Here is a 12,661-nt window from a genome sequence, read left to right as displayed (position 1 = left end):
TACAATAGGCAGAAATATCAACTATTAACATTTATGATGAATATGAATATGTATGATGAATGTAACCTAAAATGTTTGGTAGCTGATTGATAGACAACTCTCTGAGTCAAATTTGCACTCATTCAGTGCTGTATGGTCCTGCCTGACAAAAATACATACAGTTACATATCTTTTGATGTTGTGGCTATTGTAACTGTGTCTAAGAAAAAACAAATGGGCTCAGCTATTGAAATGAAATGTTTTGGGGTCCAAGGTTCCTGCACATCCCAATGTGCATCACAAATGCAGGGAGCCAGAGGGAGTTCATGTTGGATTCAGGCTGCCTGATTGGACTAACAATGAATCAAACCTTACTTCTAAATAATAAGGAAGTGACTTAAGAGCCCAATCCTGGAGGCACAAGTTATACCACAGTTAGTATACCACAAGTTGTAGACTTATGCAGAGGGTGTCCAGGGTTCTCTTTCCTTTTATTGGAGCCTCCGAGTTCCCTCATTGATCCTCAAAGAGGCTTGTGACTTGGAATACTTGGTGTTGCCATGCCAAGCAGTCTGCTGCCTTTTCTATATCCAGACAATGGCGTTTGAGTGTAATTATGGCAGGCCTATTGGATTCCCAACATAGTTGTAATTAAACAAAAATAATATGGAGTACAGGTCATAAGTACAGTACACAAATCTGAAAGATGTCTGTCATTTAAAACATGTATATACAGGTGATTAAACCAGTTGTTTTAAGAAGGTCATACCAAGGATAATTTTGCTGTTTGATTTGGAATTTTAAGACCCCTTGAGGTATCAAACAAAAATATTAAAACATTATCTGATGAAAAAAGATTTTTGGCCTTACTGCTATTAGCCCATACAAATGCATTGAATAACAGATTCACTACACGGAGCAATAGCTGTCCCCCCAAAAAAGATGAGACTCATGAGAGTCAATGGTACTGTGGCAGCCATATTGGATTTTCGACTACATTATGGATTTGGAGTCAAATCTAGGGGGGCATCCTAACGTAATTGCAAGATGCTGAACATATAAAATCCATAGAGGAATCTTTGACTGAAAATAAATGACAGTTTTATTTTTTACCCTGTTTTCGTGGTATCCAATTGGTAGTTACAGTCTTGTCTCATCACTGCAACTCCGGTACGGACTTGGGAGAGGCGAAGGTCGAGAGCCGTGCATCCTCCGAAACACAACCCAACCAAGCAGCACTGCTTCTTGACACAATGCCCACTTAACCCGGAAGCCAGCTGCACCAATGTGTCGGAGGAAACACGGTACAACTGGCGACCGTGTCAGCGTGCACTGCTACCGGCCCGCCACAGGAATCGCTAGGTCGCGATGGGACAAGAACATCCCTGCCAAACCCTCCCCTAACCCAGACAACGCTGGGCAAATTGTGCGCCGCCCCATGGGTCTCCTGGTGGCGCTGGCTGTGACAGAGCCTGGACTCAAACCCAGAATATCTAGTGGCACAGCTAGCACTGCGATGTAGTGCCTTAGACCACAGCGCCACTCGGGAGGCCCCACAAATGACCATTTTCATTGTCTCAGCCCACTTGTTTTCCTTAGAGCCAGTTACAATAGCTACAACACAAAAAAACTTGTAACTGTATGTATTTTTGTCAGGCAGAGCCATACAGCACTGAATTAGAACAAATTTGACTTGGAAAGTTATCTTTCAAAGATATTCTCTGGTACTTTGTATGCTTTTTAGCCAGTAGTTCTGAAAGTAACACCCATGAGCCAGAAGTGGTCGCCGAAAATTGCGTACTACATTACGTCCCATGTGCAGATATGTGCACAACATCATTGCTCTGTCTCTCGCTCTGCTGTGTGTGGATCTTGCTAGCTGTCACTCAAATGGCTAGGGGCTAAAGCTCATTGATTTGAACTCGAATTTCTAGGGGGCTGGCCCACATGAGGGAAAATGTTTACCTTCCAGTAAACAATCACTTCCCAACTAGGGATTTTGTGGCTAAAACAGTAATTCTGCTCATAGATTATGCATGTATAAACTTCAAACCCCCACCCCCTCCAGCCAACCATTATTCTACACTTACTGAGTTTAGGGGGTGTTTTCCTTAGAGCCAATTGCAATAGCCACAACATCAAAACATGTGTAACTGTATGTATTTTTGTCAGGCAGAACAATACAGCACTGAATGAGAGCAAATTTGACAGCTACAAAACATTTCATAAACGGGAGACATTAGAGATGTGAAAAAATATGTGTTAGAAGCACAGTGGCTAGGAAAAACTCCCTAGAAAGGCCAGAACCTAGGAAGAAACGTAGAGAGGAACCAGGCTATGAGGGGTGGCCAGTCCTCATGGCCAAGATGTACAAATGTTCATAGATGACCAGCAGAGTCAAATACTAATAATCACAGTGGTTGCCGAGGGTGCAACAGGTCAGCACCTCAGGAGTAAATGTCAGTTGGCTTTTCATAGCCGATCTTTCAGAGTATCTCTACCGCTCCTGCTGTCTCTAGAGAGTTGAAAACAGCAGGTCTGGGACAGGTAGCACGTCCGGTGAACAGGTCAGGGTTCCATAGCTGCAGGCAGAACAGTTGAAACTGGAGCAGCAGCACGGCCAGGTGGACTGGGGACAGCAAGGAGTCATCAGGCCAGGTAGTCCTGAGGCATGGTCCTCCGAGAGAGAGAAAGAGAGAAAAAGAGAGAAAGAGAGAGAGAATTAGAGAGAGCATAATTAAATTCACACAGGACACCGGATAAGACAGGATAAATACTCCAGATATAACAGACTGACCCTAGCCCCCCGACACATAAACTACTGCAGCATAAATACTGGAGGCTGAGACAGGAGGGGTCGGGAGACACTGGTCCCGTCCGACGATACCCCCAGACAGGGCCAAAACGGCAGGATAAAACCCTACCCACTTTGCCAAAGCACAGCCCCGACACCACTAGAGGGATATCTTTAACCACCAACTTACCATCCTGAGACAAGGCCGAGTATAGCCCACAAAGACACTGACATTTATTTCCTTTGTGTTGCGTCGGGGTACTGTCCAGTGGGGCCCATTATTAGGGTTCCCAGGCCAAGGTCGGCGGCGAGGGTCGCCGCTCAAAGGACGCTAAGAAAGCGGACAAAGACAATGGTGGAGTGGGGTCCACGTCCAGCGCCAGCACCGCGGACAGATGCCCACCCAGACCCTCCCCTATAGGTTCAGGTTTTGCGGCCGGAGTCCGCACCTGGGGGGGGGGTGGGGGGGTACTGTCACGTTCTGACCTTTATTTCCTTTGTTTTGTCTTTATTTAGTATGGTCAGGGCGTGAGTTGGGGTGGGCAGTCTATGTTTGTATTTCTATGTTTTGCTGTTTCTGTGTTTGGCCTGATATGGTTCTCAATCAGAGGCAGGTGTTTTGTGTTGTCTCTGATTGGGAACCATATTTAGGTAGCCTGTTTTGTGTTGGGTTTTGTGGGTGGTTGTCTTTAGTCTTTGTGTGTGTCTGCACCAGACATAACTGTTTCGGTTTTTCACATTTGTTGTTTTTTTGTAATTTGTAGTGTTCAGTTCTTTGAGTGTCATTAAATTAAGATGAACACTAATCACGCTGCGCTTTGGTCCTCTCCTCCTTCCACAGAAGAAAACCGTTACACAGACCTACTATATTTGAATATGGACAGACCTACTAAATATCAGGGATTATCTCCTATGACTAGATAGGCCTTTATTGATTAATTTGAATCCTGGGTGGTAGGCTATGGCAGTGTGTGTGTGCATGTGTGCGTGAGAGAGAGACACACAGAGAGAGAGAGAGAGAGAGAGAGAGAGAGAGAGAGAGAGAGAGAGAGAGAGAGAGTGTGCTGGGAGGTGGGTCGAAAAGCAACTCCACCTTTGCTGACCCATATCCCGAATAAGCTGATGAGCCTCTTAAATGTAACACCTTGACACCTCTCTCCTGCTGCCAGAAATAGGGGAGAAAAATGACGCCTCAGCGGAATACACCATGCAACTAAACATACAAAATCACCACACACAAATCATACTAATGAAATGAATGTGTACACATGCTTTCTATCGTGCAGTTTTGTCAAAAACTTGTCCATGGATAAAAATAATATTTATTGTTGTCATATCTGGACGATATGCTTATGGAATGGCTGTAGCGTGCATTACTTGTCCTGTTAGGATGCTCTATAGGTCTTACCCTGACACCATCTGGTGGATTTTATATTACAATGCCTGATAAAGAAAAGACAATGTGAACTGGTGATTTAGGTATGATGTGGACAGCATTAAGGTATATGTACATCACAGTGTACTTTATCAGTGTTGAGGTAAATTGCAGGTTCAGACACAATACGTTTTAGTAACCTCTTGATTGAATGTTTGTTTATTCTTCCATAGTTGCAGTAGTGGTATGGCGATGGTGAATCGACTACAGCCAAAGTAAATTGAAAATAGTATATATTGAGGGAACTATACCTTTACCCATAATCCCAAAATGTGACTTAATGTCCACATGATGACACCAAGTGTACATTAGACTGGAAAAACAATAGACTGGCACATACCAATACCAACCTCCAATCTGTATTGTAGCATTCACTTTCACCAAGTGGCACTGGATATTAATAACAACTCTACTTCAGCCACCAATAGAAGAATGAGCTCAGCATGTATTCCCCATTTCCCAGAATCCCACGTCAACATTGCATACCCATGGTCTCTGCTCAAATATACCTTTTTATTTTCAGGATATACACGCTTTATGTGTATTTGTGTAATAAGGCCTAATAGGAATACAAGATGTAGTTTGGTATTTTGATACATCACAGCTGTTTTCCCAAAAACATTTATCAAATATTTTCCATGAGTGTATTCGATGCTGCAGACAGGGAGGGAGAGATAGAGACCGAGACAGAGAGAGAACGAGGCAGAGAGAGAAAGAGAGAGTACCATATTATACAATTGTAAATCCAGACACTTTGGTCCAAAGTGCATCGCCCACACAACCAGTGCTGCTGCTCTTATCAGCTCAGTACAAATTAGTAGAGGACTAGTGACTTGCCCCTCTTCCCTGGGCTAAACCTGCAGGCTGGGACTGTCTGTCTGGCCTGGTCCAGCGCTGCTCTCTTGACCTGGGACAGATCATTCTGTCATGGGCCTACACACTATCCCTCTCCTCTCTGGCAGTGGTGTAAAGTACTTAAGTAAAAATACTTTAAAGTACTACTTAAGCAGTTTTTTGGGGTATCTGTACTTTACTATTTATATTTTTGACAACTTTTACTCCACTACATTCCTGAAGAAAATAATGTACTTTTTACTCCATACATTTTCCCTGACACCCAAAAGTACTTGATATCTTTTTGAAATGGGGAAAATGGTCTACTTCACGCACTTATCAAGAGAATATCCCTGGTCATCCCTACTGCCTCTGATCTGGCAGACTCAATAAACACAAATGCTTCGTTTGTAAATTATGTCTGATTGTTGAAGTATGTCGCTGGCTATCCGTAAATTAAAAAAACAAGAAAATCATGCCATCTGGGTTGCTTAATATAAGGAATTTGAAATAATTTTTGATACTTAAGTATATTTAAAACCAAATACTTTTAGACTTTTACTCAAGTAGTGTTTTACTGGGTGACTTTCACTTGAGTCAATTCCCTTTAATGTACCTTTACTTTTACTCAAGTATGACAATCGGGTACTTTTTCCACCACTGCTCTCTGGGGATGTAGCACTCAAAATACCTGACAGATTTGTTCCACTTCTCTTGGCTGTAGTGTAGTTGATCCCCAAAGATATTTTTTGGATAGAGGTATATTTTGGTTACTTCGGTAATTTGATGGTCTAATTATATTTTGTCAGTATTACCATAGGAACCCATTAATTCTGTATATGCCTAAAACACCACCTTACAAACACTCCAATGTTAACTCATATAACAACAGTATCCCTTTTCTGAAGACGTTGCCTGCATTAGATATTTGAAATGTCACTTTATTATGTTATAATCCAATATATTGAGTTTTTATATTTTGATCACAAAAACAAAACTCAAAAGTGGATTGTACCACAGGATGTAGCCTATAGTTTTTATAGGAGGTACAGTTTATTTAGAGTTGATTTAAAACAGAGGAAACTGTTTCCATTGTTTGGTACACTTATCAGTTCACCTCCAATAAGGCAATGTCCCAAAAACCAAAACACATCTAAAACAGAAAAACAGCACTTTAATAAACCAGCGCTTCTAAAGCATAAAAAGTGCTTTGTGAGAATAGCCTCTATGTTTCCTTTGCAGGGCACATTCCTGATTTGAAACGCTTTCTCTTGAGTTGGATTGGGGGTATCCATCCATCCGTGCCACCACAGCTTTAAGGCAGTGAAAACTGAGGAGGGACAGGGTAGTGGACAAGGTAGAGATCAGGGTTATCAGAGTTTAGCGGTCCATCATCTGGGCAGATACTCCAGTGGAAGGCCTGTGTGGTTTCTGTCCCGGAGAGCCTGGTCCACAGCACGGATCAGCCCGTCTATCAGTCCTCTCATGTCGGGTGTGAAGGGGTCGAAGGTGGGCTGTCGGGCCCCGGAGCGTTTAAAGTGTCCATCCTGGTTGCTCTCGGCACACAGCAGTCTGTCCTCGGTCACTGTGGTGTTGAGGAAGGAGGCGATGGATCGTAGCCGGGGCACCAGCGCTGTCTGGAGTTCCTCGAAGTGGACCACTAGGACCCGTTGGCCGAACCGCAGCCAGTCCAGTACGTGGGATGCCCACCAGGAGGCGTAGCTGCTCACAAACTCAGGCCACTCTACGAGAAGTGTGGGGGTGGGGGCATGTTATTGTGCAGTGCTTTTCAGAAAGAACATCAACTCACACAATGCAGACAGACACACAGACCCTCCCCGCTGCAATAAAAAACAAAACACGGTCCCAGAAGGACTCCCACTGGCTGGTGTACTATACTGTACATGATTAATACAAGCCACAATAAAACCCAGATTCCAGGCTGGCCCTGTACCTTTGGTCTTCCAGTGCTGATCAGAGGCGTATCCCAAATGTCCTGCACACTTCCTGTTGAACTCAGCCATGAGGGAACGGTATGGGCTCCTGATCAGCAGGATGACAGAATCATACATCTCTATCTCTCTCCTCCCACTTTCATGTGTTTTCACACAAATGGTCCGACCACTCTTCCAGTAATCCTTCTCGCCTTTGAAGCCTACACAACACCAAGACACAGATGCACAAACCATATGGGAAATATTTTGCTTTTATCTTTGGCCATATAAACCAAGCAAGACAGAGGGGTATGGATGATAACTTTTAAAAAATAATCTTGAATTCATTATGGACTGAGGCAAATAGCTGGATCTGCACAACAGATGGCCAAGGACAAAAATGGTTTCCTAAAGTGTGGGTGGCCTCTTTCCTATCCTGTGTAAACATACAGTGGCTGTACAGTATAGGAGCTGACCTCTGTTGTAAAGGGTTCCATCGAAGTAGTAGCTGCCTGTGTAGTATCCTGTGGCCAACTCTATGAGGTGTCTGACCCAGGTGTTGCCTGCTCCTGGGAAGCTGGAGAGCGCTACCAATGAACTGGACTTCTCTGGTAGGAACTTCTTCTCTGTGCATCTGGAGTCTGGGAGAAAGGAATGTAACATTTTAAGTTAGGATGGGATTTGTACATAGTCTGCTCAGAAGCATACCGAATTGCAGAAGACAAAGTCCAACACAATTTGAGTGATTGATTTGAATTTCCGTGGTGCAAAGTGGAGTTTGGTGTCAAGCCAAAGTGGTGCTTAAAATTATTTCACAAGGTTGGCAGTCCTGGATTTGAAGGAAGAATGCTTTTGTGGTTGTCTGACCGTGTTACCTTGGACAGGTGTCTGGTAGACCTGGTAGAAGCGCTGGAGGGTTGATGGTAAGGAGGCCTCAGTGGTGTTGCTCTGTGAACAGTGCTCCTCCTCAGCCGGCTCATGGAGAGTGAAGTCAGGAGTAGCGTAACCACAGAAACAGTCCGGACTCCTCAGCATAGCCAGCGGAAACTCCTAGGCCAGGCAAATTCGGTCACACTTTAAACAAACTAAAACGTATAATGGGTTTATAGGGCATTTAAAAAGTCTTCATAGGCACATAGTAAATGCTTCACAATGTATTTATAAGCAACGTCATACTGCAAAATCCTGGCAATGGTACCCTAGGGGTCCAACCTTGTTCATGCAGGCCTCTATGCAGGACTGGGAGGTGAGGTTGAGCTGGAGCACATGGACCAGAGATGTAGAGGAGCTGTTCTCAGGCTCCCTGAAGCAGCCGCGGTAACGCACGTTCCTGTCTGCAAACACAGGAGAGTCTCAAGTGAATGCAATGCGTTATCAACTTGACCCAATCTCCTGCTGTTCCCCAGCTCTCAAGATTGGACCAGGTCCCTGATACTCACATCTCCTGCTGTTCCCCAGCTCTCAAGATTGGACCAGGTCCATGATACTCACATCTCCTGTTTTTCCCCAGCTCTCAAGATTGGAACAGGTCCCTGATACTCACATCTCCTCTGGCCTGGAAGCACATCCTCCACCGTGAACACTGACAGGCGCCCAACACCGCCACACATTGAGCCTTTCTCCCCTTTACAGTCCAAGTTACATTCCTTGTCTCTCACACGCAGGCTGGTGATGTGGTTGCCACAGTAACACTCCGACCCATACTCCAGACCAGCAAACTGGTAGCCACTGTAATAAATGACATTCAGATAGATATGAACATCAATTCAAAGTATTCACAACACATCCGTAATCTCTAAACAATCTGGTTATTCATAAGAAACGTATTTAATATATTGATTGCCTAAAGAGTCTTCTTTTTCAAGAGTAATGTTTTTTCTATAACTATGCTGAACCAGGCGTATAACATAAGAACATACAGTATGTTAATAATGAATTAAACAGCAATGTAAATGCAGCACGCTACTCTACCCTAGGGGTTAATTAGGGGAGTACCATATGTCTCGCTCCCTTTGCTCTGCTGCACAATTAATACTGACAGAAACTGAAGCAGTCTGCCTGCCTGTCGCTCCCTAGTCCCTCACTGCAGATCACTCCATCTCTCCAACCCCCCCCTCCTCAACCCCCCCCCCCCCCCCCCCCCCCAACATCTACCCTGAGACTACAAAACTCCTCACCTCCTCTGCTCACACGTCCTTAATTCGGAAGCTTCAAATTCTCAGCCTGGGACAAGCCAGCTAGAGCTCTGCTCCCGCAACTGTAGGTCTGTGCTTACACTCTTTCCCCCAAACCCACTTCCATTACTAGTTCATACAAGTCAAGTATCATGGAGCTCCTCGGGGTGAGCATATGCATATGCTATGCTAATTCTATAGTCTGCCTACCTGTGAGTGCATTCCAGATACACAGATTCTGTACAGTTTAATCTGCAGAGATTATAGAATGGGAATGGGGGTTGTATAATGTTGATGATATGCTCCTCCTGAGATGTGAAATATTTCCTATGTTCTGAAAGATCTGATAATAGTGTGTTGAAGCAGGATGGAGATATATTTACCTCGCTGAGCAGGTATCCTGGCACATGGTGCTGGTCATTTTGCGGAAATCCGTAAATACAAACCCCCTTAAAGCCCGCTCCTTGGAATTATCCAGAAAGCAGCCTATGTAAGAACCTTGACATGAGACCAAAACAAACAAAACATACATAAATCAGCAAAGCATTAGTTACAGGTTAAGTAGTCTGTCATTGTGTTACTTCATTTTGTCAACCACTTTCTCAGGTAGCATCTCCAAAACTTGAGGAGTTGCCACATAGCTAATTTATAGAATACAATACCCCTTCAGAATCTCCACTCTAAATGGCAGAGAATAATTTTCCTCATTTCTGGGATAGGTCGGTAGGTACCTTTGTGAGGCACATTCCTCCTGGGGGTGCTCCTCTCCACCTGTGACATATCCTTCTCCGTCATCAGGCTGTGGAACCAGCGCCGCCGCAGGTGTCGGATCTCCAGATTCCTCGACATGAGCCAGCGTGCTCCAGTCCTGTTGTCCAACAGGCTCCCAGGCTGGTACCCCTGCCCCCTGGCCATGATCCGTGAGCTCCTGCTCCCGTAGCCTCCTACCCTCACGGGTGGCATCCCTAGCTCCAGGGCCCGGGGTGGTGATGGTATGGAGGGCAGGGAGGACAGTGGAGGGCTGGTGGCCCCTCGTTGGGTCACCACCAGGCTGGCCCGTTGGAGCAGCAGGACGCTCCCGGCCATGATGTAGGCCACACCCAGGAAGAGCAGGAACAGCTGGGCCCTCCGGAGGAAACGCTGCAGTCTGTAGAGGGGCTTGGCCATCGATCCACTCTTTATCTCAGCCTGCCGCTGGCTCCAAACATATACAGAGCATTCTATCCCAGTAACATACCCCCTTGTCTACTCATCTCAGCAAAACGATTCTTGTGATCTACAATAATTCTCAGAACGAGAAGAACAGGAATCATGAGTTGGTAGACCCTACTGGTCAAATGTCCTTAGATGTACCTCGACCTTGAGCCGTTTGAGCAAGAGGTTCCACTCCATAGCTTGTTGATGTACGTATCTCGACAGTAATGCATAGACAGAACCTCTCGAGTCAGGATGATTCAGCCCACCTCCTCCAGAGCCAATGGAAGGCAGTCTGAATGAGGTCAAGGCTCAGCTTTCTCGTCTTATCCCCAGAGATGAAACTACAGATAGGAGACACAGGAGAAATATTGTATTATTGAGGCAGAGTGATTATGGTTGTATACGTCTCTATTATAAAGGACAGGAGGTGAGCCTAAGTCAGTCACCATTTCCTCCTCTACAAGATGGCAAACTATATGTTCTATGTCTACAATATGTAGTTGGCATGCATGACACAAAACCAATTGCCTGAATGGTCTCAAAACTAGATCCTGCTCTTGTCAGAGTAACCTCTGACCTTCATCTCAGACTCAGCTTTGGAACATGGCCCAGTTCTAGACAAAGGCTTGAGATGTGACGGCGTTCTTTCTTGCCAACACCAACACCATTGCACTTGTCAATCTCAACTGGGCAGTACAAGACAGAGGTAATGCCAGTATTTCTCATCACCCACTGAGTTGTGGGTGGCCTCTTCCCTTTTGAAGATATATCAAAAATAGGACTCCTACTGTTATGAAGCTGAGCTTTTCACTAATGAATGTAGATCATTGCTCAAACAACACACAGTTTAACCAGGACTGTGTGTATGGCATTAACAATTTTGGGTTATGCTAGTACAGATATCAGATGATTAAAGGCATTAAACACATGCACAATAGGCTACTTTTAAATGGAGAATAAACATTAGAGACCAGCTTCAAGAATTATGGGAAGGCTGGCAATAAAGCACTGCCGTGACTAAGAGAGCCTGTACAAACAGATACATTTATCTGTCCAAAAACCTGCCAAATCTCTTAAGTTTCAGGACAAGACAAATCTCTTGCAGAGTCAGATAAATCTCTTGAATATTCATCCAAATTCATATCCTGATATGCCAGGCAGAGCTCCCTCTTACACGTTTTCTGTGTTTGTGAGTTTTGCCTCAGAACAACTACCTTGCCCCAGGCAAGCACCGAGGTACTTCTTTAGTTGTTGTCCTTTGTTTTTCTTTTCATGTTGCTCCTTACTTCCTGGAACCCAAGGACTGTCTTCAGGTGCAGTACAGACAAGTTGATGATCATAAACATAGTTAAGCTCTAGAGTAAACTCCCTTTCATATGCTTTAGCCTACCTTCACATCTTAGACTATCTTGTACATTTTGCCAGTTTTAATCATTTGTTTTTCCAATAAAAAAACCTTACTGTGGCATTTCTGCACATTTTTTGTTGTGACCAAATGTGTATTTTATTTTTGGTTTTTATAAGGCAGGAGTATGAGTCCAAGAGTAGGAGTTATTTATATGTATACATTTCTGTAAATTCTGACCCAGATTTTAGGGTGTGAGCTGAGAGTATGCTCAGCCAAGGACAGCCTCTCCATGCGTGACCTGTGTGGAATACACTCAGCCACTCCTGAGAGTGGTCCAGGGCCGGCACTTACCAGTACTTTAAGAGCCAGCCAGCAAGGGATATATATATATGGAGCACTGCATTAATATTTTGTTAGGGAATGGACCTGTCTTGGGTTATTTACACTTTGTGTTGCATTTCCATTGGCCAAGCCATAAACAAGCCACAGTCACTAAAAACCGCTCAATAAATGGCTTCTAAAATGATCACAAAAGCCAGATCCTGGACAGTATTTTATTGACAACTAAAATAAAATGGATGCATGTGTAAAGATTGAGGAGCTGCACCAAGCTCTGCTGCTGCAAGACTGTATTTATTGAAGAACATCTGATTATGCCTACAGTGTGTTTAGCCAGTGATTTGCAGAAAGTTTTTAACTGCAGTTACGGAATGTTTTGTTGTAATATTTTTCTTAAATCTCTCTGTAGCTGAAAATGTATGGTATGGGGCCTCCTGAGAGGCGCAGTGGTCTAAGGCCCTGCATTGCCATGCTTGAGGCGTCACTATAAACCCGGGTTCAATCCCAGGCTGTGTCACAACCGGCCGTGACTGGGAGTCCCATAGGGCGGTGCATAATTGGCACAGCGTTGTCCGGGTTAGGGGAGGGTTTGGCTGGGGGGGGGGCGCCTGCAGGCTGACTCGGTTG

At 44.6% G+C, this 12,661-nt stretch overlaps 1 protein-coding gene across 1 annotated transcript; it reads right to left on the bottom strand.

Annotated features, from left to right (window-relative positions):
• Positions 1-6,433: 6,433 nt before the first annotated feature.
• LOC120028260 (WSC domain-containing protein 1) lies at positions 6,434-10,317 on the bottom strand. The gene is made up of 9 exons (XM_038973432.1): positions 10,099-10,317; positions 9,882-10,041; positions 9,534-9,648; positions 8,520-8,704; positions 8,189-8,310; positions 7,852-8,026; positions 7,453-7,617; positions 6,997-7,197; positions 6,434-6,786 (listed from the first exon to the last, which is right to left on the bottom strand). The coding sequence occupies exons 1-9, from the start codon at positions 10,315-10,317 to the stop codon at positions 6,434-6,436; spliced, it is 1,695 nt and encodes a 564-aa protein (XP_038829360.1).
• Between the last annotated feature and the right edge of the window lie 2,344 nt (positions 10,318-12,661).

This window comes from Salvelinus namaycush, chromosome 34 (genome assembly GCF_016432855.1).
Source record: "Salvelinus namaycush isolate Seneca chromosome 34, SaNama_1.0, whole genome shotgun sequence".
Taxonomy (NCBI): Eukaryota; Metazoa; Chordata; class Actinopteri; order Salmoniformes; family Salmonidae; genus Salvelinus; species Salvelinus namaycush.
The sequence above is the reverse complement of the archived record's forward strand: the minus strand, read 5'-3'. Positions and strand labels throughout refer to the sequence as shown.

Bases quoted from the DNA above. Each gene is read 5' to 3' on its own strand.
- LOC120028260 (XM_038973432.1), bottom strand. From the start codon at position 10,317: ATGGCCAAGCCCCTCTACAGACTGCAGCGTTTCCTCCGGAGGGCCCAG. The intron at 8,027-8,188 runs GTTGGACCCCTA...TGCCTGGCCTAG, and splicing joins TAGAGGCCTGCATGAACAAG to GAGTTTCCGCTGGCTATGCT. The intron at 6,787-6,996 runs GTACAGGGCCAG...CACTTCTCGTAG, and splicing joins TCAGCACTGGAAGACCAAAG to AGTGGCCTGAGTTTGTGAGC.